Source organism: Balaenoptera ricei, chromosome 9 (assembly GCF_028023285.1).
Source record: "Balaenoptera ricei isolate mBalRic1 chromosome 9, mBalRic1.hap2, whole genome shotgun sequence".
NCBI classification, from domain to species: domain Eukaryota; kingdom Metazoa; phylum Chordata; class Mammalia; order Artiodactyla; family Balaenopteridae; genus Balaenoptera; species Balaenoptera ricei.
Genome location: NC_082647.1, coordinates 29,164,612 through 29,190,835, shown reverse-complemented (window position 1 = coordinate 29,190,835; position 26,224 = coordinate 29,164,612). Strand labels below are relative to the sequence as shown.

The 26,224-nt window shown below is 35.7% G+C and overlaps 1 protein-coding gene across 1 annotated transcript in view; it reads left to right on the top strand.

Annotated features, from left to right (window-relative positions):
• PTPRZ1 (protein tyrosine phosphatase receptor type Z1) overlaps positions 1 to 26,224 on the top strand; it is a 163,886-nt gene that overhangs the window by 102,526 nt on the left and 35,136 nt on the right. Inside the window, exons 9-12 of the mRNA XM_059932670.1 lie at positions 7,999 to 8,183; positions 9,404 to 9,530; positions 15,811 to 15,857; positions 20,040 to 21,039. Coding sequence (XP_059788653.1) covers positions 7,999 to 8,183; positions 9,404 to 9,530; positions 15,811 to 15,857; positions 20,040 to 21,039 — 1,359 coding nt within the window. The remainder of the gene's footprint in view (positions 1 to 7,998; positions 8,184 to 9,403; positions 9,531 to 15,810; positions 15,858 to 20,039; positions 21,040 to 26,224) is intronic.

Sequence of the window (26,224 nt, the reverse complement as noted above, 5' to 3'; positions counted from 1 at the left end):
ATAATACACAGTTGATTAGAAAAAAGAAACAGATTTACCCATCTCCTTTACCGAAATGCAAATGACCAAATCACAAAGTAAATAAATACGATTTTTTGGTCATGTACTTTTATTAATTATATTTTATTAAAACCCTTCAGTGGCTCCCATTGCTTTTAGAATAAAATCCAAACAGTTTGTCATTACATGGTAGGTCCTATTCAGCACTTACTGGCCTTAGTGCTTACCCCTCCCTGGCCAGCTTCCTTCCCTCATCCTGACCTGTGTGAGGTCCCTGAAGAGGGCAGACCACACTCTCCCAGGTTGCATGCTCTTCCCTGCTGGTCTCCTCCTTGTTCTTCAAGACTCAGGTAGACCCTTGCCTCCACTGGGGAGCCAACTCTGACTCTACCTCCACCCCTACCAAGCCTGGCTCTGGCCCGGGGGCACAGGACTGTGCCCTCGTGAAGGTGCCGTGCCCATAGGGTACAAGATGAATGATGCTCGTCTGAAGGTGTGCAGTGTGCCCAGGAGCTCCTATGTGCTGGGCGACCACACTTCCTAGCAGTTGCCATTTATGATATTGTCTGTTTACTTATCTGTCCCCCACCACCATCTGAGCTCCAAGAAGGAAGTAACTAAGTCTTTTATCACTTTACCTCCTTTGCTGGGCTAAAGTAAAGCTCTCATTCATCAAATAGTCACCAAATGACTGAAAAAATCCATTTGCATATATAATAAAAATATGGCAGGTTGTGCTCAGTGGGTGCCTCTTGCATCGTTTAACGTGTAAACCCTTAGGTAGTTCCGTTTTAATGTAGATCATTGTTGTTTTTCACAGTTAAGTGATGAAGGCTAAAAATAATAATAACAAAAACAGTAATAGACCAGTGTATTCAACCAAGCATTGGCCGTATTTTCCTCATTTTATAGTTTGGGAAGCTGATATTAAGTGGCTCACCCAAGTTCATGGAACTGTAAAAGGCTGGAGTCAGTATTTGAACCCAGGTCTTCCTAATTCTAAAGACTTTCGAAGCTCTCTCCACTATGCTTTATAAGGAACATAATTTATGCTTACATAATTTTATAATAAAAGCTGATGACTTTAATGACATGAAACTTTTTTAAAAATAGTATTGGCTCTTTTCAAAAACTAGAACAATTGAATTCTTGCATTTTCCATTATGAGTATTTGCATTCACCAAGCACGTATTTTCCATGTGCATATTCCTGTGATTTTTTTTTCCCTTAATGGATACACTATCGCCCTTCTACTTTCTCGAACTGAATTTGAAAATAAGAATTGAGGATTGCATTTATTTTCAGGATTTAATCTTTATTAAATTTAATCTGAAAATGTTTTTATTACATGAGCATTGTAAAAAAGGAGAAAATATAGATAAGCACACAGAAGAAAATAAAAAAGCCTTATACTGTCATTACCCAGAGATAACTGCTATGAGGATTTTGAGGAATATCCTTCTAGGTCTATCTCTTAAATTAAAACTATATTATTATATCTCACAAAAATCAGGCTGTACCACACTTATCTGTTTATTGATTTTGCTTTACTTAATGGTGTAAATATATCATTAATCACATTCTTAGTTTTATGTACTCTTCCATTGTATAGTCATAGCAACTTATTAAATCAGTTTCTCAGTTTGGGACATTCAGATTATATTTATATATTTTGCTATTATAAATATCGAACATCCTCATTTTGACCAAGAGAAAAGTAAGAGGTGGCATGAAAAGTGTTAGAATTCTGCTCTTGGTAAATGCATTGTAGGAAAACATATTTTGCAAAATATCAATACATTACAAGTAATTGCAAAAACCATGAGACGTCTGCATATCCATGCAAACTTCTTGAGGGTAGAAATCAAGCCTTATTCATTTTTGCATTCATAGGAAAACGCACTCAATGTTTGTGAGTGAATCCATATTTTACCAGAACTTCAGTCCTCTGTTTTTGCATTTTTACGTAGCGTTGCCATTTATTAAAAGGCATTTATTTTTGGCTTCATGGAATGGGCGGTGGCTCTTCTAAGAATCACAGAATTTAATGGAACCATCTGATCTTGAAGGAGTTAGTAAAAGCTGTCTCTTAGTTAATGAGAAATATGTGTCGGTAACCGTACAAGCATCACGTGCGTGCAGAGGAGGTGAAGTCCAGCTTTGTCCCCTGCCTTGCAGGCAACAGATACCTCCCTGCTGCCCTCTTATCCCACTAGCAAGGCTCTCCACCTAGAAGCAGGGCCCTCCTGAAGCACAGTAGGAAAGAGCTGGGGCTTTCAAAGCCCAGTCGACCTCTGGTTTCAAACCGCAGTGCAAATACTTATTCGTTATATAAAAATTGTCAAGTTATTTAATTTCTCTGAGCTCAGTTTCTTCACCTATAAAATGTGAGTTCAAAATGGCCACCTTGTAGGGTTGTTGTGAGGTCTCAATAAACTAAAGTTTGCAAAGCAGTCCATTCCCTTGAACATAATATGCTCCAGACCCATAGCTCCTATTACTATAGTGTATGTGTTTGTGTGTATGTATACACTCATGTATATATGTGTGTGTATGCATTTATATATTTGTATATATAGAAGGGGGCAAGCTCTCACAAGTACGGCGTGCTATTCCAGTTTTCCATGTTTAAGGCTTTTGTTTGTTAAGTAGAATTATAAATGCACTTTAAATCTCATTTGCTAGCATTGTAATATTATTTAATGCAAACTTTTTTAAAAAAAACCATAAAATATAAAATGCTTTTCAAGGCAGGGTAGCATGAAAAGAGTGCCTTCATAGCTTAATGTTGTATTTGAGCTATGAGAAGTTTTCTGTAATTTCCTGAAAAATGTCATGATGCATTATGCATCAGTAGACCTACCTTCTTGAAGGTCAGTAGTTGTAAATAGCATTCATTAAGGTCACATGTACATTAACTCTGTGCTCTAACTATCTGCAGAAAAGTGACATGGAGATTATTTACTTCTTGGAAGATTATATGTTACAAATTGAACTGTTGACGAAGTTGCTGTGTGTTCCTAGAGAAGATTGACTGAATTAGGTAGAATTCGAAAAATTTCTTTTGGTTATTTATCTAAAGGGAATGGCATATAATCATTGAGAAGTGCAAAGCAGTGATAGATCATTTCTAGTTATTTTTCACATTTGTGGCGATCTTTACATTCGTTTTATTAAGATCTGCTACTCCGTGAGGGGAAATCACAACCTTAATATTGATTGTCTTCTGAGTCTGTCAGTCTTCAAGTTCCTCACGTGGTAGTCATCAAACTACCTGTCTCAATACTTTTTAAAATGAGGCTCATAAGCCTCAAGCAAGGATGTGGTGGATTTATCAGTGTGCATTCACAGAAGTACTTTTGCCATGGGCTGTGTTAAACTGTACCAAACCTCAATAATGGGAAATACTGGGTAAAAACCTAGTGACATTTTCTCTGCCACTCCCCAAGAATCACCACGCTGTCTTTTCACTTCCATCTACATTTTTACTCATAATCCGTGGAGGTGAGACTGGGCCTTCTCCCTTAGGGCATGTGTCCCTTCACCCAGTGTGGGCATATAGAACAGCAAAGGCAGAAGGAAACTCGTATCTCCTCCCCTCAACCATCGGCACTGACTTTCGTGATCATGTTCTCCTCCTTTGTGCTTTTCCTTCCTTTATTTCCTTTTCTTTTCCCACTTTTTTTCCTTTTTCCTCATGACACTCAGCGCTTTGCCTATTAATCTTTTGCAACTTGCTCTGCAAGGCGTCCGCGTTCCTATGTAGGAGGTATTCACTCTCCATAGCCATTCATTTAAGTGATGAGAAGGTAAAGGACTTCGTGTGAGCTAAATTCGTGAAGCTTTTACAACTTTTAGTGATAAAAACGTGTACTTTTGAAAAGCACAACCTAATTTGGTCTAAATGGCAGAATTTTTAAGTTTATTTTGCATTCCTCTGTAAATGGAGTCTAGGATTTGGAAACTAAAAGCACCCATTACATTTAATACCTTACTAAATTTAAGGGTTAGAGGAATGAGTTTCCTATAGGCAGGGATGGCACCGTTTTTATTTGTATGTCCAAGAGTACCTGGAACCAAGTAGATGAGAAGTGAATGTTAAAAATAAGTTTTTGGGGCTTCCCTGGTGGAGCAGTGGTTGAGAATCTGCCTGCCAATGCAGGGGACACGGGTTCGAGCCCTGCTCTGGGAAGATCCCACATGCCGCGGAGCAACTAGGCCCGTGAGCCACAATTACTGAGCCTGCGCGTCTGGAGCCTGTGCTCCGCAACAAGAGAGGCCACGATAGTGAGAGGCCCGCGCACCGCGATGAAGAGTGGCCCCCACTTGCCACAACTAGAGAAAGCCCTCGCACAGAAACGAAGACCCAACACAGCCATAAGTAAATAAATAAATAAATAAATAAATAAATAAATAAATAAATAAAATATAAAAATAAATAAAATAAAATTTAAAAAAAATAAGTTTTAAAAAAAAAAAATAAGTTTTTAAGTAAGAGCACTTACCAATCCCTTAAAATGGAGACCACATTCTCATTCTTTATATGTGAGGATCCCCTGCATGTGAACTGAAGCGCTTACTTGTATTCTGTGTGACTCGACGTGGACTCCAGATTTGTCACAGCCTGGCTCACAGCCACAAGCTTGCAGAAACCCGATTCTCCTTCTTGGCCAGTGTTCCTTAAAGGATCAGTCACTGTGATCCAGATCACATGGAGCTTGTAGAAAGGAACCAGGGCATGCGATTCATTCCTAAGGAAGGAAATGGGACCTCAACATATTGTAGTTCTGAACTCCCCATAATCAAGGAAATTATATTTTTGTTACTATTTTTTTACATTTATTGGTAGCTTGTATTTGGTGTCTGAATATATGTTGATCTGGAAGACACTTCTTGATTTTCAATCCAGATAATGCGCTTTATGGAGTGTATGTCCTTCTAATAAGATAAACTATTTTCAATACGAAATATAATGAAAACTTAGAAAATTTAGTGCCAATTAATCACTTATTCCATAGTCATTACACAGCTTTATGTCTGAACACCAAGTAGTGTATATAAAATTAACTAGATTGTTATTTAAAAGATCCCGTCCTACCTTATAGAAGGGCAACCCTTTGGCAAGGTCATAGACTATATACAGAAGTACTGGTCCTTCTCTTGAATACATTCTAAAGTATATATCTTTTTTTCCATAAAATTCTGTATTTCAGCATCTAAAGATAAGATTCAGTGGCAGCTTTATAACATATTACTAAGCTATGATTATTGATAAGCAAAAGGAGTGTTTTAAAAATAAATTTCTAATTACAATGTAAATTTAAACAAACAAATGACTAATAAGCTTTTACAGAAATATAAAGAAGAAAGCAAAGGAATAAAAGCCTGGTGGCAAGGAAATGTGAATTTCTTTTCAGAGTCCTACTTTATATTAATGCTGATGAAGTACCCACTGATTTCTACTATTAAGGCAAAATAAACATAGACGTCTGACCAAAATTGCTTGCACTATTTAGGAAGTAGTCCTTTGGGTATTTTGCAGCTAATAATTTTATGTTTTTCTCAGTTTCTCAGAGTTTTATGTTTTGTGTACATGCATAAAACTGATGCATTTTAAGATAGTTTCATCTTTGAGGAAGAGATAGTTCACTTTAAACCATTCTCACTCTATGCAAAGTGGGAGTGATTTTTGAACAAAATCTGCAAATGATATTGTCCAGAATCACTTTCCGTCTTTTAAAAACAGACTTGGGATTCATCAGAATCTAGGCTGAGGCAATCCTGTTCCTCCACCTGTATAGGTTATGTTAGCAGCTCACTTCTGAGATGATTTGGTGGTCTTCTGCCATCTGGCGGACACTAATAGAATTGTCACTAGATAGAGTAACAATGATGGAGTCTAGACCTGAATTAGAATACATTTTCTTATTCTGAATTCGTGTTTTTTGATAACGGAGGAATTGTCCTCTTATTCCCAAAGGAACACCCCACCCTACATCCTCGATAAACAAAAAATAGTATATAGTTTTAACAGTGAAAACTTCTGTCTCTAACTCATATAAAGTTATTCATATATTGATTTAAAGAGTATATGTGTATATATATTTATGTTTATGTTTATATATATTTATGTTTCTCTGAATCATTCATATACCATTGCTAGCATAGCATACATATGCCAAAATATCTATTATTAAGTACTGTAATAAAATTTGTTTCAATTTATAAGGTCAGTTTTTAGTTTTGGGTGCCCTCCCGTGTTCACGAGAAAAACTACAGACGGATAGAGACAAAAAGGCTTTTTGGTCATATTCTGATGCTGCTGCTTGCATGTTTTCTTTGGGTCCTGGAAATAGTTTTGGTAGCAGTGATGCTTGGTTGACTTAAGTAAACCGCGTGGTCTCGTCTAGTAGTGTGTAACTTCTGGTATCCCTTTAAAGCAAAGCCTGGATTCTGTGAGCATAATATGTGAGCATAATATGCTCTGCGAGCATAATCTTTGGCCTTAGAGACCTTTCTCTCCCTCTCTTTTGCAAATCTCTCTGGCCTATGAAGAGATTATATTCATTACTTTGCTTTATCAGCACAGTATCATGAATTTTGTAATTTTTATCCTCACAGTTAGTCCAAATTATCACATTATGAATGTATTTCAGAAAGTATCAGAGTATTCTTTCTGATGGGACTACATTTTTGGCATGATTCCCAGCATGGGCTTCAATTCATTTTAAGAAGTCCCTGAATGAGTTTCAATATATTTTTTCAGCTGAGACAAACAAATCTTCTAATTCCCTGAAATTAATTGCTTAATCTATTTATGATGCCAAAGTGGGATTTTTGTCAGCAGGTCTGAAAGATATTGAAATAATAGTTTTAGTTGTCCTTCTATGGTTTTCTGTGATAGGGAATTTTTAATTATTTTAAGGATTTTCAAACAATAAAATGTCTGATAATAAAACATCTTTTATCATTGAAATTCTCCTCATCCAGAGCTAAGCATATTTGTCAGGTACTCAACAAGTGTAATAAAGACACCATAAACTTGAAGATATCCTTTGTTCTTTTATTTTTGAAAATGAATCAGTATGCCAGATATATTCAAGACAGTGTTCTGGGCAATACAGAAATATGAAGCTCTGATTCTTATGTTTATAATCTACTAAAGGAGTTAAGACCCATTTGGAAAAAATATATATAATAGAAGAGGCAATTATGCAATGAAATAATAGTGGTAAAACAAAACAGACAATTGAAAATGACAAAGATCACTTCAACAGAGATCAAAGCGTGCATAACAGAGAAGGTTGCGCTTGATCAAGACATTTCCTGAGTGGGAAGATCAGACGTCAACAGATAGAGATAGGAGGTGTCGACTGAAAAAAAAATGCACAACCTAAAAGTTGAGCATTATGTTTTATTCGGCAGACATTCTGAGCACTTCAAGCCCAGGAGACAGGTCTCTCAGATCACTCTGAGGGACTGCTCTGAAGAGGCAAAGGGGGAGCCAGGATATATAGGAGTTTTTGCAACAAGGACCAGGTAGTCAGAACATCAAAAGATTACCTACCGTTAATTAAAGACAACCAGCTATCTCAAGTTAAGGAATTTAACATTTTTCTATGTATCGGAAGATGCACGAGTCTGGGCTCACTGAAATCATTCCTTTGATATGCACCTCAGCTATCTGGGGTCAGTTTCCTGTACATCGTCATCCTGAGTTTCCTCAGGGTGCACTGTTGGGGCAGCTGTAATGTGATGGCTTGATGGCTGCAACATCATTTGTTTACTGATACAGCAGGCAATATTTTTCATTCACAGAAGGAAGGAAGAAGTATCTCAGATACAGGAAATGGCATGAACAAAAGTGCCACAGTAGGAAAGTGTAACTTTTTACCCTTTATTAAAATACAACAAAAATGTTCATAGAATATGTTTCACTTGTTGAAATCCTAGAGGGTGACAGTTGTATCAATAACTGTACTTTTTTTTTCTCTGAAGTTTGTAGTTCAGAACCAGAAAATGTTCAAGCTGACCCAGAGAATTATACCAGCCTTCTTGTTACGTGGGAGAGACCTCGAGTAGTTTATGATACCATGATTGAGAAGTTCGCAGTTCTGTACCAGCAGTTAGAGGGAGAAGACCAAACCAAGCATGAGTTTTTGACAGATGGCTATCAAGACTTGGTAACTATAAAATCAGTTGTTTCGTGTATTGTAGTTTAATTTTTAGGGTAAGAACTTAAAATGATTGTATATTGTTGCCTTTTGTGACTTTAGACTTTGTATGAAGCTCTCTAGTGGGGTGAAGGGGGCACAGAAGTTATTTTAACTATGTCACAACTTACAGTGGTTGACACTAGGTTCTTACTAATGTTTTGAATTACATGGTGACCACAACTTTGCCAACAGCAACATTGTAGAGTAGACACTTATGGAAGACTTAGAACTGGAGATCATCTAGTGCAGCCTCTCCTTACAAAGAAAAGGGCTCAAAGAACAGTTAAATACTTTATGCTCTCACCGTTGGGGAAAGAATTGGGCCTGGAATGTCAGTGCTCCGATACCGTCATATGTTGTTTCCCCATTATACTGAAGCAGCACAAGGGAAATAGAGTAGGGAATAGAGTAGGCGTCTTGAAAGTCCTTTTCTTTGCATCAAATTTCCAAGTAACAGATGTGAAGTCAATTGAGATAGAACTTCTGGGACATGAGGCAGGTAATCCTTAGGAAAGGATCCACGTCCTCTTGCTCCCCACCCATGCACAAGAATTAAAGAAAATAAAGTACAGATTCCTTCTGTGACCTGAACATCTCAGTATTAAACTTTGCTCTGGTAGGGAGGCATTGGGGTATAGCTGAGAAAACCCCTCAAGAAAGCCCCCAGTATAGGTCCAAGACATTGAACTCTGAATACAGACACTCACTGGGGTGTCACTCAAGCCCTAGGAACCTGCATTTAAACAAAAGCTGGTGTTGAATATCATATAAACAAAATAATGAGATTTGTAACAACTTTTTAATTCAGATGTTTAGAACAAAGACACTATGAATTGAGAAAGTTGTGGAATTTATGAGAATATACTATTTTTCACTTCATAATGATGTGAAGAAGATAATAATTCTATTTACATAGAAATTTTAAATAAATATTTAAAATATGAAATTTTCTAATACTAGATCTGATTTGTAAAAAGAAAAAAAAAGTGTAGTTTTCCAGTATCTCCCTAATTCACAAATATCACAAGTTCAACTTAACAGCATTGCGTAGAATTTTTTCTCAGGTTAATAAAATATAAATTTTTCTATTGACAAATGAGAAAATCTTTTCTAAGGACCGATGTCTAGTATGTTAGTACTCCTATGAGAATAATACATTTGTATAATTACTGCCACCTTTCTTCTAGGGTGCTATTCTTAATAATTTACTACCCAATATGAGTTATGTTCTTCAAATAGTAGCCATATGCACTAATGGCTTATATGGAAAATACAGCGACCAGCTGATTGTGGACATGCCTTCCGATGACCCTGGTAAGTGACCCCCTGATATGCCTTATCTAAATAAACGAGGCTCGTTTAATTTCTGAATGCATTGGTGCTTTCTCTCTGACTTTATATTCTTTTGGCCAAAAGGCAAAATGATTTCCTTTTTAGTCTGGATCATCAGGTAATTTTGTAAAGCATGGAACCCATTTTTCATTCAGCAGATATGGTGCAGCACAATAAGTAAATTTATTCTTAATACTGAAGTTTTCTATTTGTAAAATAAGAACAGCAAAACCTATGGTAATGTCTGTACTGGCCACCAAATGAAAATAGCTAAGTAAATATAAAGACTTTGATTTTGGAAAATAAAGAGTTTGTTTCATTTGTGTTTATTTCCTCTTTCAGCCCCCAAAGCATTTTGTAGTAAGTATATACGTGATTCAAGGATCATGTGAGGTACTTTGAAATATCTATACAAAGCATCTCAAAAGTTTATCTTAGATATTTTAATCCACTTTTTATAATTCGGTGGGGGAGGGGGAGCTTTCCTCTTAGATTTGCCAGTATTATTCCATAAAAGCAAACAAAAAAGTTGTTTCTAATTGTATTTCATTTGCATGCATCTTCTCTAAGTATTACAGGAAAATCTTTGATCTCAAGGCATATGCAATAATTGAATGAAGTGCTGACCATCATAATTTGACAATTTACAAATTTACATAACTAAATTAAAGCCTTCCTTTTGTTAGTATAAGCATTTTTAAAGTGATAGAATCGAATTATATATGACATATATGTGTATGCATATATATATACACATACACATCATGCACATGCATGTTCATAAATATATGCAAACATACATACATACATAAATGTAAATATTCTTTGGTCATCCCTATCATGAGGCTACTCACTGAAATTTTCACAAGTTTTTAATGGTGATGGTTACAAGTGATATTAATTGTAGCATATTTCACTTTTACGTATGGAAGGAAAACTGATGTCTGTTGATTTGCGTTTGTGGTCTATATGCCATAGCAGGGCTTTAATCTATTACAAGCTCATTCATTGATTACCTCATCATAGTTGTTCTCATTAGTTGAACTTTTAAGTTAAAGAATATATGTCAGAGCATTCGATGTTAGATTATGGATCCTTCCAAACCACAGGCTACAAAACTTGCCAAGATATTTCCCAAGTTAGAGCATTGATGGCTAATGAATATTACTACTTTCATGATGGCAAAATCATTATTTAATAATATTTCTGATGATCTGCCTCATGTCCTGGGTATAACCGTCTTTCCTATTGCTTTTATTTAGCATTATTTTTCAAAATCGGGTTTTTTTTTAATGGAATGTGAGCTCTAAGTCTTATTGAAAGGTGAGTATGAAATTAACTGACCGTGGTTTCACTGTACCATATCATGCCCCTCCATTGAATGTCATCCTTCACCAAAGTTCCCCATATTGATCCATGCCCAAAATGACATCTGTAGCAGTGCACCATTGACCATGTTGGCCAACATCATATGTGAATTGTTTAAATGTGGTATATAAAAATCTCCTCTAATACTATTGTGTATTTTAGGATATGAATTATATTGAATACATTCACTTAACTTTACTATCTTGGTTTGATTATACCACTCTAATTTCTGAACATAAAACAATTTCCCAGGAGTTTACAAAAAATAATTTTAGCTATTTATGTTGTACACTTTCTTACTCTAGCCACTATGCTAAAAGTTTAGACTTTCTGAATTTTTTTGTTTTTTATTTTTGAGAGAGAAGCTTATTGCATATGGAAAAACAGATCAAATGTCTATTTTCTACAGAAGTGATTTCTGAGTGATCCTTTTAGACTGAGTCTATACTGGCACAAAGTATAACGTACTTGTATCATTTGTAGCACTTACACCATTTGTACAAAATAATACATATTATAACTTAATTTCTATTTGTTCAAAGGATCGGGACACCATTGAACTAATGAGGTGCTAGCTTGGACACATCATTTAATCTCCATGGATATCCCAGTCCCTTAGAGCATTTTGTACATGTTTTGTTAAAGATGGTATTTGATTTGATATTTTACTATGATATTACTCTTAAAAGCCAAGGGTTAAAAACTTAGTTTATTCTTTAGTTATTTCTACCAAAAAGTCCTTTGTCAAAAACCAATTTACCCAAAGTTTGGGCTCTTTCTATTTTTATAAAGAAAATATTAGTACTTTCTTAGAACTCATTCTTTCTGATTGTGAAGACTACAATGGCATTTCAGCCCATATATTTTCAGTTCATTATTGAAATTACATTACCTTAAAGATTGTTTCTATGGTAAATATATCACAGTAAAAGTCTTGACAGCAGTACTATCCTGTGGTTTAGTGTGATAGTACCTACAAGATTTGTAAATTTTATGTTTTATGCGGCTAATATAGATGTAAGTGGCTTTTGAGTTTGCTGCTTATTTCATGGTTTTTATTAGTACCATTTCATCCTGTTAATCATGTTGTTTCATTACCTTAGTAACATTGTAATGTACGCTATTGAATTATTCTATTATTTTGGATAAGCTGTTTCCTAAATACTGTACTGTTTGTTGCTTTTGTTTAAAAGGAATGAAGGAGATCACTTATAATTGCCCTCATTCCTTCAGTCACAGATTTTAAATATTCTAATCAATATCTGTGAAGGAAAACTCAATCTTCCAAATTGTGCATTTAACTTTGGCTAATTTGATTAATTTATCACTTGTGCATTTTAATTACATTTGTTGTTATGTACAACAGTATCACCATAAATTAGTGTCCATTAAATTTATTACAAATCGCTATTTTAAGATAAATGCGTAAACTCATGTTCAGAAACAATTTAAATTGTCGAGGAAAGCTTTTTAAGGTTAAACAAAATGGATATTCTTTTTAAAAACTTTTTTAGAAATTTTTCTTTTTTTTTTGGTTGTAACTAAAATAATTATGCTCGTTTCTATAATGTAGATCTAATTATGATATAGTTATAGAGGACATTATTTAAGTACATGTTTTAGGGCCTTGATAATTATATGTGTTAAATTTAAGTGCATGGTGAATTAGATCAACACATTTTCCTGTTTTGTGTGCTTTTCATTTGTATAACAATTGTCTTTGTTAAATCACTATATATTGTCCTTATTCAGCCTGTACCATACTACACTACAGGAGTTATTATATAATGATATTTTAAAATCACACTTTAAAGAGATTGCAGTTTACATTGCTTTTGCCTTTTTGCACTGTGAAACTTGGCTTACAACCTTCAAACAATTAAATAAGCCTTGCTTGCCAACCTACATCAGTGTTGCTTTTTTGTGTTATGGCATGTTAATGTGTGACTAACATGCTCTTTTAGAAGATCTAACATTGCATGTGCCTCAAAACAAAACCAGAACGAACCAATAGGTTTTGTTCTATTATCACATAAATGTGAATTTTAAGTGTTCAGTCAAAAAAATATATTGACAATCTTCACTACTGGACTTTTTGTATCCTTCATGGAGTCTCTTTTGATGAAGTGAAAAGATTCTGTAAACCAATATAATTTTTGAACTGTTTAATATATGTGCCTGAGTCAGTGCCTGAGTCAGACCAGTGGCCACTAAAACATTAGTGATTATTTGCAAGAAAACAGCAGGCCAAAGTGTACCCATTCTGAGACCTTGTGCCAATCAGCAGCACTAGACCTTGAGTGCTATGAGCTCTCAGACCTAGGAGTATAGCTCGGATTCTCCAGGGAGATAGAAACAACCTTTCAAAATTATTTTATTTCAAAATTGTTCTGAAGAGGCTCAGCAAAAGACTTCTAGATTATTTTGGGCAGGGCTATTAACGTGTTCCTGGGCAACCCCAGAATTTCGGTCAATTCAAATGATCTGAGTCTAGTAGGAAACCAAAATGAAAATCCTTCAAAGTGGGTTTTTACGTACCAACACGAAGGCACCCATACTTGGGTATTCACCCATGAGTGTGCCATGAAATAAAGAAGGATCAAAGGGCTGCTTGGACCCATAGGTTCTGCCCCTAGGGCCTGAAGGGGCCCAAAGGAAACTTCTTACTTCTTATTGCGGTAAACAGCAAAGCCAGTTAGAGTAGAACTCACTGATCCTGATACTCGTTAGAGGGTATGATTGAGTAGAATTATGTATTTTAACTTAATAGGAAACATAATCTATACAGTTAAGTTATGCTCTGGTCAAACGATAAAAATTAATCAAATGCAATACACACAGAGAGTACTGAAAGAAAAGAAAATCAGTCCTCAATGTAATAATTATATACACCCCACCCCAACCCTGACAATAAATAAGAGAATTACCTTTGCTCATTAAAAGTATAAAGTTAGGTGAAGTTAGACCAGTTTTTAAAAACACTTCTGTAAGAACGTTGAAGAGAATGGACTCTCGCTGAAATGTTTTTCGGTAGCCTCTTAACAGAGAAAAATCTACTGTATAATGTACATATCACTTAACAAGCATTTGATTATGATTTGCCCTTATTAATGTTAAAGTATTTTAAAAGTACATGAAAGGAGTGACTCCATATAAAAATATTTTCAATAAAATTATGTATTGTTCACATGCTGAAATGGGAGATTTTTACATGCATGAACTTCTCTAATTGTAGTTTTTAGAAAATCATATTAAAGGTTGTTTTTATTTCTCTCTCACAGTTTAGTTGCAACCGATTTTAAAATTCACATATCTTGGTTTCCTTGGAGGTTATAGAGACACAGTTTCAGACTATTGAAATCACTTTAATTTAAAAATATAAAGAATAAAGAGCATGAAAAACAGGGTGGGAAAGGGTTTCACAGAGACAAAAATAGAAAAAGGAGAACACTCACGATCCAAATGAAAGTTTTCAAATTCCTTCTTTTAACAAGAAAAAAATAATAATTGAGAGTTAAGATTTAAGACTATGATTGTTTCCCATGAATATTTTCATTTTTATAGCATCGAAAATTATTCAGGGTAAGTAACTTTAAAATAAATAGTCAAGAGTATTTATTTTATCTAAATCTTCATGGGGCCTGGGCTTGCTTACTTCTATGTTTTACCTGAGTTCTCGTCTAAATAGAATTCAGGCACATAACTATATTTTATAGTTTTACATTTCTTAATACCTAGAAATTTTATCATAAAAATAAACTCAAGAAAGTCTATATTGTAAAACAGACCTGGATTTGATAAATATTTAATGTTAGTTCAGTTATGCCTTTGAAAATTCTGTAGACTATGCATTTCCTTTGAGGATCTATAGAGGCATAAAAAATAGAATATAAGCAGCTTTAGGATAGTGAAGAGCATAAACTTTGGAGATGGAATGAGATTCTCTAAAATAATAGGCATAAGAAGGGCATCTTTGTAATAATGCTCAAGCCCTCCCAGTTACCCTGTCTCCCATCTTCCTGATGCAGCTTGGATGAAGAGTGAGGAAAAGTGGTCCTCGAGCTCCTCAGTAATTTGGCAGTGGGGCTACATTCCTTGTTGGAGAGAGGGAACCAGCTCCTTATCTTTCCTAACATTTACTGATGGGTCTTGTTTTAGGATTGAGATAGCCAAGGACTAGAAATACGCTGATTCTAGCCAGTTGGGAAAATCAGACTTAAATGATCCTGGTCATTATATTCCTCGCATAGATGGCATTAGTTGAGTATGCCTGGGAAGAAGGTGTGGGGCTAACCCCGGTCAGTCCTTCCTGCTGCCAATCCAGGCTGGACCTGCTGGAAAACATTCTTCCTTTTACCTGGTGCAGTACCCTGTGTACAAATACGTATGAGCCCAAATCTGAAGAATAAAAAAGACCTACTTGATCTTCAGTCAGAAGTGGACCTTGAGGAATAAGTAGTTGAATAAGAAAATAAATCCGTCAATTCTCCCCTGGCATTTTCCCAACTATGCTTTTATCAGCTATGCTAAGAATGAAAGTCTACACTGATGAAAAATTACTTGGGTTTCTTTACACCCAGTAATATCAGCCTCACTGTCCCCTTCTCCCTTCTTAGCTTCAATCACAGTTAGGGTGAGAATAGGGAAGGGAGTTGGAGTTGGAGGATAGAGATGAAGGTTTTGAGTGCAGTTTCCTGTACGTTTATGTAGTGTTGTGTTATGTAACATTCAGTAGTCTTGAAAACTGAAATTCAAAATTTTTATTTTGGGCAATTCTGTATTTTCCAAACTAACAGTCTTTTTTTCCCCTTTTCCCTCTTTCCATCCAACGGTTGACCCATAAGGCTGAAATAGTTGAATAAAAATGTTAATAATTTTGTTTTTAATTTTGTAGAACTTGACCTCTTTCCTGAATTAATTGGAACTGAAGAAATAATTAAGGTATCATAGCTACTTTTTATTCAAGTGCTTTAAAATTAAAAAGTCTGGTTTGAATTACCGGTTAGGTTTCAGACGTTGCATTAATAAAAAGTTCATGTTGCATTATTCATTGTTTGTGGGATTAGTTGCTGAGCTTTGTAGATAGACATGTAATTAATATACATGATTTTTTTATGAAGAAGTTGGAAGACACTTTAATTGGTATAATTTTTAAAAGGAGATAGAAAAGGTTTGTTGATAATTAGAAAAACAGTGAACTTTAAAAATAATGATAGCTGTGAACTATAGCCACAAATTGGAATTTTTTCATGTTCAAATGTTTCTAAAAGACTAAAATAATATTTAAGCAATCCTTAATATTGGTACAGCTTATTTTTAACTAACTTAACCAATGATTGACAGATTGATAATAAATATGAGTCAAAGTATAAATTGTATATATTCTTTTGCCCATTTAATTTGATTATTTTTGTTTGGACTACTTATATTATAAATGTCTGTTGTTAACACAACGTTCTTTAAGTAAATGGGCATCTAAGGATATTTATAAACTTTAACATTGTCTTAATTTTTGAAATAGAGAGAAAATGACTGTTTGTGCTTATATTCAATATTTCATCCTAAGCCCAAATGTGCTATTCATTATAACTGAGACTAGATGTTAAAGCCAGGTTCTATTGTTAATGATAGTATGAATTTGTCCATAAGTGCATATGTATGTATGAGCTGGTAACTTGTGAAAACTAATTCTACTGTCTCGTAATAAATAGCAATTAAGTTGTGTTTTCACAGATATAATTACCTCAATAATTTATTTATCTTATGGCAGTTCTCTCTTACAAAGGACTATTTTACCAAAATGACCAGTCCGCATTTCATCAAGAGTTCACAGAACTCAGCTAAGGATACCTCTGTGTGTCTGTGTGTGTTTGCATGTGCACATGCATGTGGATATAAATATACCTAGAAATGATTACCAGAATCAAGTCAAAGGCAAGAAAAAGAAATTATCTTTACAATCATTGGTTTGTGTCTTAGTCAGTTTGGGCTGCTATAACAAAATACCATGAACTAAGTGGCTTATAAACAGCAAACATTTATTTCTCACAGTTCTGGAACCTGGGAGTCTGAGATCAGGGCACCAGCACTGCCGGGTTCTGATGAGAGCCCCTTCTGGATTGTTGACTACAGACTTCTTGTTGTGTCTTCACATGGTGGAGAGCAGAGCAGAAGAAGCAATCCTTCATGACTCTTAATATAAGGGCACTAATCCCATTCATGAGGGTTCCACCTTATGACCTCATCTAATACTAATGACCTCCCAAAGGCCCCACCTCCTAAGACCATCACTTTTGGGGTGTAGGGTTTCAACATGTGAATTTAGGGGGGACACAAACACAGTTCATAACACTATTCACTTTCATCGATTCATGCAGGAATGAATGATAGAGGTTGGCAAACATCTGGAATGTATCGATGATGGTTCTAAGCTTGAATATGGAATTGAATAGTTTGGGAGATGTTCCTCAAATTCTCTTCCAATAGGAATGCATGACTTTGAAAGACAAAGTATCTCCAGCACAATCAAGTCTTTACAATAAAAAAATTTTAATAGAAGTTGTGAAGGATAACAGGTGTGATCCAGATCAAAACCATAGTGAAAGAGAGATTCACAATAACTCCATAAGAAGTTATAGGAAACAGTGTCCATTAAAATATTTGTGGTTTCAGATATGTATAAAGTAATCATAGAACATGAATCATATATTCTTCTTGAAATGTTGACATGAGATAATATGACCTCATAGAGATGTACAAGACTTAGTTGGGTGGGATTAATGAAAGGTCCATTACTTTCATCAGATTCTAAGAGGTATCTGAACCTCACAGTCTAAAATCTGCTAGAAAAGAAAGCAATGAAAGGAATATGCGTGTTTAATGTGTGTATAGTTTTTTTTCCAAAAGATCGAATAGAAGAAAAGGTGAGTGGCATTATGTTTTAAGAACAGTTTTATAGACATCTACATAGCTTGTGATAGGAGGATGATAAAGGAGGTTTGTGTGGGAATCTAAGAAAAGAGGAAGAGAAGCAATGTTATTGTGAGATTTGATAGAAATTGTCAGATCATATAGAGAAGATAGATGACATGTGTTTTGGGAACTTTACTGTGAAGAGAAGGGGAGAGGTAAAATGAATACTAGACGTTGAATTAGAGATTTTTCTTTATGTTCCTTTTAAATAGAGATCTGAGTTTAAGCTGATGAGAATGATCCATTCAAGAAAGCAAAAAATTTAAAATACAAAATAGAGGGAAATAGTTGTATTCAGTTCCCGAGAAGATGATAGAGAATGGATTAGAACACAAATGTAGGAAATAGAAAGGAAGGGGAACATCTCTTCAGTTACAACAGGATGAGAGGGGCAGGGATGGATTTCGTTGGTCCCGATTTTTGATGTTTTAACATTAGGAAGAGGTATGTTTTTGTCTAGTGGCTTCTACTTTCTCTATAACCAGGAAAGCCATCTGCTGAGAATGAGGAGAGAAGGAAATGGAGATTGGAATAGAGCAGAAAAAAAGTTTGAATGTCTTGATAAAGGGTAAGAGTGTGGAGTGATACCAGAAAACTAGGCAAATATCCAGATTTGCAAAAATGAGGAAGAGTTCAGAAACTCCATATTGCTAAGTTTAACACTGATCCTCAGAGAAACTCTGGATCAGATTATAAAACAAATGTTTGTGAGAACTTCTAAGGAAAGAAGAGTATCTTTCACCAAGAGCGAGTCAAGGCAAACTATTCTTATTTCCTTTTACATGAAGTTTTTGGGCTTGAAGATTAGGGGAATATTTATTCAGGAAATTATTTGGTAAAATCTCCTGGTTGTCCTTGTGAACAAGGCATCAAACAGAATGCAAAATTTTATCAGGAAATACCACTAGTGAGGAAATGTATCTGGGGAATCTAAGAGAATATCCATTTTTAATGACTCACTTCTCAGGGTTGTCACATGTGCCTTAAAATTTAAAAAAATACTTAAAACCAACTAAATAATTAAGCTCTGGATAATGATGCAGACATTAAGCTTGAAAGCTTGTGTTTCATACAGTGCCTCTTTCTGTGTGTATGAGACAAAAGCTCATGAGCACACGTGGTTAAAGGTTCAGATTCTTTCTACTGATATTGGTCACGTTCTCAGTGACTAATTTGTACTCGGTAGCTTTTTTCTTTTTTTAAGGCACATGGTCTTAAGAGGTCTAATAGATGGCAGTGCTAACAAACTTACAAAATCATGTCCCATGTGGACAAAAAATATCATATCTTGATACGTTTGGCAATTTAGTTTTCTAAACATATGATTAGATGTTTTATAAAATGCAAAGTTTAAAAAAGAAAAGAAAGCACGGGTTTTGGTTGACCTCTAGCCAGATAACTCCTGGGCCATTATAGTGATTAAGTTTTCATGAAAGACTGGGTCACCTGAATAGTGTTTCTAAAGGAAACACGAAATTTAATGAGCAGTACTAGAACCATATTTTGACAAGTTGTCTTTAAAATGTCTGCCTCCGTCTAAGATGAAATTCTCAGGGAAAAGTATTTAAAACAAAATAATAAACAAAACAAAAAATCTCTTCCAGTCCCAAACCTTCCTCTTATGATGGCTTAAAAATTGTGATTTATCCTAAATATATACAATGAAATATTCTGAATATACAGCTACTTTTGTCTTTGAAGTAAGTTGTTTCATTGCCATTTCACAATACAAGAAGCTAATTGCTATTTAGCTTGTTGCCAGATGAACTGAACAGAGAAATATAAACACAAGAAAATAAATACTGTGTTAAATAACACTCTCAGTAAGTAAATACCACTACAATGTGTCTTCTTTTCAAAGCTGTGGTATTTATTAATTTATTTCCTTTCATCAAATAAAATAAAATAAAATAAAAATAAAATAAAGTAGCCATAAATAAGATGTTTTCATTAAGTTTAGTTACTCTCCCTCAAGGGTGGATAATAATGGTTATAGGATAGAGTCATGGCTTCTACGGGGTGGTGCTTTATGAGAAGTTCCCAAAATCCCACAAGTGAAGATTCACAACATAATGCAGTATAAGATATTATTAAGATTTCATTTTTCTCTTATTTCCTTATATCCCATTAAATCTTATTTGTTTTTCAAAGGAGGAAGAAGAGGGAAAGAACACTGAAGAAGACACTGTTGTGAATCCTGGTAGAGACGGTACCACAAACCAAATCAGGAGAAAGGAACCCCAGATTCCTACCACAACAAACTACAACCAAGTAGCGACGAAATACAATGAGGCCAAGACTAACCAGTCCCCAGCAAGAGGAAGCGAATTCTCTGGAAAGGGTGATATTCCCAACACACCCTTAGATTCCACTTCCCAACCAGTCACTGAATTAGACCCAGAAAAAGATGTTCCTTTGACTTCACAGACTGTGACCCAGCTACCATCTCTCACTCTGGCAGGCACTTCAGCCTCTTTAAGTGATGGCTCTAAAACTGTTCTCAGATTTCCACAGATGAACTTGTCTGGGACTGTGGAATATTCAAATACAATTTCTGTAACGGAATCTCAAGAGGTATCTACTGATATCAGTGGGGAAGAGAGTTTATTGACCAATTTCAAGCTCAGTACGGAAGCCGATGATTCTTCAGGCTCCAGTCCTGCAACTTCCGCTGTGCCATTCGTTTCTGAGAGCATATCCCATGGCTATGTGTTTTCTTCAGAAATCCCAGAGGCAGTCACATACGATGTCTTTATACCAGAATCTACGAGAAATGCTTCAGAAGATTCAGCCTCCTCAGGTTCGGAAGAATCTCTAAAGGATCCTTCCGTTGATGGAAATGTGTGGTTTCCTAGTACTACAGATGTGACAACACTGCCCGATGCTGGATCAGGTAGAGGGAGCTTTCTCCAGACTAATTACACCGAGATGGATATTGACGAATCTGAGAAGACAACTGAGTCCTCTCCTCCAGGCCCACTGGTGTCACAGGGTCCCTTGGTCACAGATGTGGAAATGCCACATCATTCTACCTTTGCTTACTTCCCAACTGAGGTAACACCTCATGCTTTTACTCCATCCTCTGGACAACATGATTCGGTCCCCACCGTCAACCTGGTACACCCGCAGACAACTCAACCAGTATACAATGGTGAGACACCTCTCCAACCTTCCTACAGTAGTGAAGTCTTTCCTCTAGTCACCCCTTTGTTGCTTGACAATCAGATCCTCAACACTACCCCTGCTGCTTCAAGTAGTGATTCGGCCTTGCATGCTACGCCTGTATTTCCCAGTGTCGGTGTGTCATTTGAATCCATCCTGTCTTCCTATGATGATGCGCCTTTGCTTCCATTTTCCTCTGCTTCCTTCGGTAGTGAATTGTTTCACCATGCTTCTCAAATCCTTCCACAAGTTACTTCAGCTCTTGAGAGTGATAAGGTGTCCCTGCATGCTTCTCTGCCAGTGGCTGGGGGTGATTTGCTATTAGAGCCCAGCCTTGCTCCATATTCTGATGTGGTGTCACATCAGACCACTACTCATGCTGCCTCAGAGACCTTGGAATTCGGTGGTAGTGAACCTGGTGTGCTTTATAAAACGCTTATGTTTTCTCAAGCTGAACCGTCCAGCAGTGATGTCATGATGCATGCACGTTCTTCAGGGCCTGAACCTTCTTATGCCTTAACTAATGATGAGGGCTCCCAATACCTCTTCAGTGTTTCTTACAGTTCTGCAGTACCTGTGCATGAGTCTGTTCAGGGTTCCTTACTTGGCAGCCCTAACCACGTACCGATGCCTGAGTCTCCCTTAGTAACCCCAAGTGCACCGTTGCTGCAGCCTACTCATGGCCTCTCTGGTGATGGGGAGTGGTCTGGAGCCTCCTCTGATAGTGAATTTCTTTTATCTGACACAGATGGTCTGACAGCCCTTAACGTGTCTTCACCTGTTTCTGTAGCTGAATTTACATCTATGTTTGGGGATAATAACAAGCTGCTTTCTAAAAGTGACATAATAAATGGAAATGAGACGGAACCACACATTTCTTCTTTCAGTGAGCTGATTTACCCTTCTGAAAGCACAGTCATGCCCGACCTGTATGATAATGTAAATAAATTGAATGCGTCTTTACAAGAATCCCCTGTTTGCACTTCTAGCACAAAGGGCATCCTCCCAGGGCTTCTTGCTTTTACTGCTACTAAGGTTTTTGCTCATGAGATTAGTCAAGTTCCAGAAAATAACTTTCCAGTTCAGTCTTCACTCGCTGTATCTCAAGCATTTGGTGATACTTCGCTTAAACCTGTGCTTAGTGCAAACTCAGAGCCAGCATCCTCTGACCCTGCTTCTAGTGAAATGTTATCTCCTTCAACTCAGCTCTTATTTCATGAGCACTCAGCTTCTTTTAATACTGAAGTATTGCTGCAACCTTCCTTTCAGGCTTCTGATGTTGACACGTTGCTTAAAACTGCTCTCCCAGCTGTGCCTAGTGATCCAATATTGGTTGAAACCCCCAAGGTTGATCACATTAGTTCTACAATATTGCATCTCATGGCATCAAATTCCACTTCAAGGGAAAACACGCTGCACGCTACATCTGTACCAGTCTCTGATGTATCGCCTACTTCTAATATGCACGCTGCTTCACTTCAAGGTTTAACCATTTCTTACGCAAGTGAGAAATATTTTGAACCAGTTTTGCTTAAAAGCGAAAGTTCCCAGCAAGCGGTACCTTCATTGTACAGTAATGATGAGTCATTCCAAACTGCCAACTTGGAGCTTAACCAGGCCGCCCCCCCAGAAGGAAGGCATGCATTTGCTACTCCTGTTTTATCAGTTGATGCACCACCAGATACGCTTATAAATAAGCTTGTTTACTCTGATGAAGTCTTCACCTCTGCCAAGGGTTCTATGTCTGATGAGGTATTGGCTGGTATCCCAACAGTTGTTTCTGATACAGTTGTAACTGCTGATCATTCTGTCCCTTTAGGAAACGCGTATGTTTCCATTTCAGTTATTTCTCCCAACAAAGATCGCTCTGTAACCACAACCAAGTTGCTGTTTCCTTCTAGAACAACTTCTGAGCTGACTCAAAGTGCCAGATCTGATGCTGATTTAGTGGGTGGTGGTGATGGTGGTGATACTGATGATTACGATGGTGATGATTATGATGGCAGAGATAGAGATGGCTTAGCCATAAATAAGTGTATGTCGTGCTCCTCCTATAGAGAATCACAGGAAAAGGTAATGAATGATTCAGACACCCAGGAAAACAGTCTTGTGGATCAGAATAACCCAGTCTCATACTCACTGTCTGAGAATTCTGAAGAAGGAAATAAAGTCACAGGTGTAATATCAGACAGTCAGACTGATATGGACAGAAGTCCTGATAAATCACCACCAACACATGTGCCACCCCACAAGCGCAATGATGGAAAACAGGAAAATGACATTCAGACTGGTAATGCCCTGCTTCCTTTCAGCCCAGAATCTAAAGCTTGGGCAGTTCCAACAAGTGATGAAGAGAGTGGATCAGGGCAAGGTACCTCAGATAGCCTTAATGATAACGAGACTTCCACAGATTTCAGTTTTCCAGATATTAATGAAAAAGATGGCGATGGGGTCCTGGAAGCAGGTGACTCAGAAATAACTCCTGGATCCCCACAGTCCTCGACACCGCCTGTTACTAGCAGGCACTCAGAAGTATTCAACATTTCAGAGGCAGGTTAGTTATGGATCCAAGGGATAGATTGAGGTGTGGTGGCCTTCTGCCTCAAAAAATAGGAAAATCATGGGAAGAGAAATTTGGTAAAATGGCCATCATTTTTTAAAATCAAGATATTCACAAATCAATTTACAGTTTTTAAAGTATGATTTTATTCATTATTTCAAATGCATACTCAACGTGTTTTGATCCTTAAGTTAACACTCTCCAAAATAGATAAGGTGATTTTATTTATTGTCAATTTTTCGTATTCTGCAAGATACCTATTACATGTGAGACCAATTATTGTGTGCATAATACATTTTCAGTACACTGCTTTTTAAATGATAGATTGGAGTGTGTTTTAGATGATTTTAATTTTAATGTTTACTCATATTCTAAAATAAGTTGTCAACCAATTCTGTTGAATTATAAAACGAATTATAAACTCATAATAATACGATATATGTACCACCTCTCTCTGACCCACCCAGTGGAAAGGAATTAGATAATTGCACATCCACATCGGCTTGGGGGCTCTAAAAAATGTTCTATTGCTAAGTTTTGAGAGTTAATGGTAAGATTTTTTTTTAAGATTTTAATTTCTAAAAATTGTCTTTGTTTCATTACCTTAATGTTGCCTAAAGAGGGCAGTGTGAACTAACAAAATACATTCTACTTTATACTTGCTGTTATACACCTTTCTAAGAAGTTAAATAATGGCCATTAATATGCATAGTATGTATAGGTATTGTATGACAAGATGTACAACACTAGAACATTTTCTGTAGAAATGCATTTCATTTGTTAATGTATTTTATGCAAATTAATTTATCAGCCAGATGTTTCTTCTAGCAGATTACTTGCAGCATATAAAATACAGGTGTTTGCTTTAGATGCCTCTGGGGGAGAAAAGGGGAAATTCAAAACCATTAAGAATATGAAATACTAGATAATTTCATTGCATTGATCATAAGTGTTTTATAATTTGCTTTTATTACATTTTAAGGCATTTTTAAAATCAACAATGAAAATATTTAAATCTCAACAGTAGGTCAAAAGATAGGCTAAAGTAAATCTTGCACTCTTATTGCATAAAAGTAGATATTTAAAATCCAGAACATAGACAGCAATCTCATTAGTATAGTTTTCCTCTTTGTTATTTCCGTCCCTTGAATTAGTTATCTGCTTTTCCTTCAGTGCAGCAGTAATTAAAAGTTTGTACACTTTGATAGAGAAGTTTTTCTACATTCTGACTTGATACCTGTTTAACACTTTGTTCCAGTTTAAACACTTACATTCTGTTATGTGAAAATGAGTAAGGAATTCATGAATCACCATATTTCATTAGTGTTGCCATGTATATGAATTGTTATCTGGCTTCAAATATAGTTCTTGTGTTTTTTTAATTTGTATTAGATTTATTTAGAAAAAAAATCAGGAATCCATCCATTTTTCTTTCTTTTTAGGTAGTGACATCATCTGTATGTTCTTGCTAGATTATGCTGTTATGGAAAGACTATATGTACTGTAAAATGCCAAACCTTAAATTATTGACTAAAACTTAGCAATTTCTCTTCAATGCACTAACTAGATTTATTTAATTTGAGTATGTTCTCCCACTGATGAGGAGAAAATACAAATATAACATCTAACAGCAGCAAGTAACATAATTAATGAAGTAAATAAGATCATACAGGATTAGGGGAAAATTCTTGCCTATTTTTAAAACATATCTGTAAAAAAATCATATGTAGTCTGTCTTATCCAATAATTGAATATGCCTCTTTATCAAATGCATATAGACTAATTCTGAAACTTATCATTTTATTACCTACTTCTAGAATGTAGAATAATTTACAAGACATGCTTATCAAAGTAATATAGATAAGGCAGATATTAGTATCTGCAATTTATGATTGCATAAACTGAGTCCCAAAGATACTAGATTGCTTGATCTAGGTCACATAGGGAGTTAATAAAAAACTGAGACTGGAAACATGTGTCATTGGTGTCTGTCTCTTAGGGACTACGTTTTCATGATTGAGAACAATAAGATATATATAATGCTTAATTTGTAATACCAAAATTCTACTGTTTTATTCTCAAAGTGAATTTTAAAATATTAATCTTAGTTCTTTTTTTCTAATTGTCTATTAGCGCATTTTTGTCATATCATTTAGGTAACTCATATACACTGCGGAGCCATATCCAAAAAGATATTTAGTGTCAACTAATGAATATAAAAATCAGTATAACTAGTTGTTCCTCATTATAGTATATACAAAGCAGCCAGTGGATTGTCTGCTTTCATGTGGTATCTGATCTTATATAAAATATCTAAGTTTCATTGTATGTAATTACCATGGATTTATCATTCTAACTCCCTAATTAAAAGGTTTGTTTTAAAATCAGACATCCCAGAGAACTTATGAGAAAAGTCTATATACAGGACTCTGTGTGTGTGCATGTGTGTGTATAATGCATGTATATAGAGTGTATGATATATATGTGGTAATTTGTTATATATTTTATGTGTTATATATCTTACATATGTATCACATATTTGATCAGACATATCTCATATATATGTATGCACATACATCAATATAAATGAGATGTGGATGTATCTAGATACATA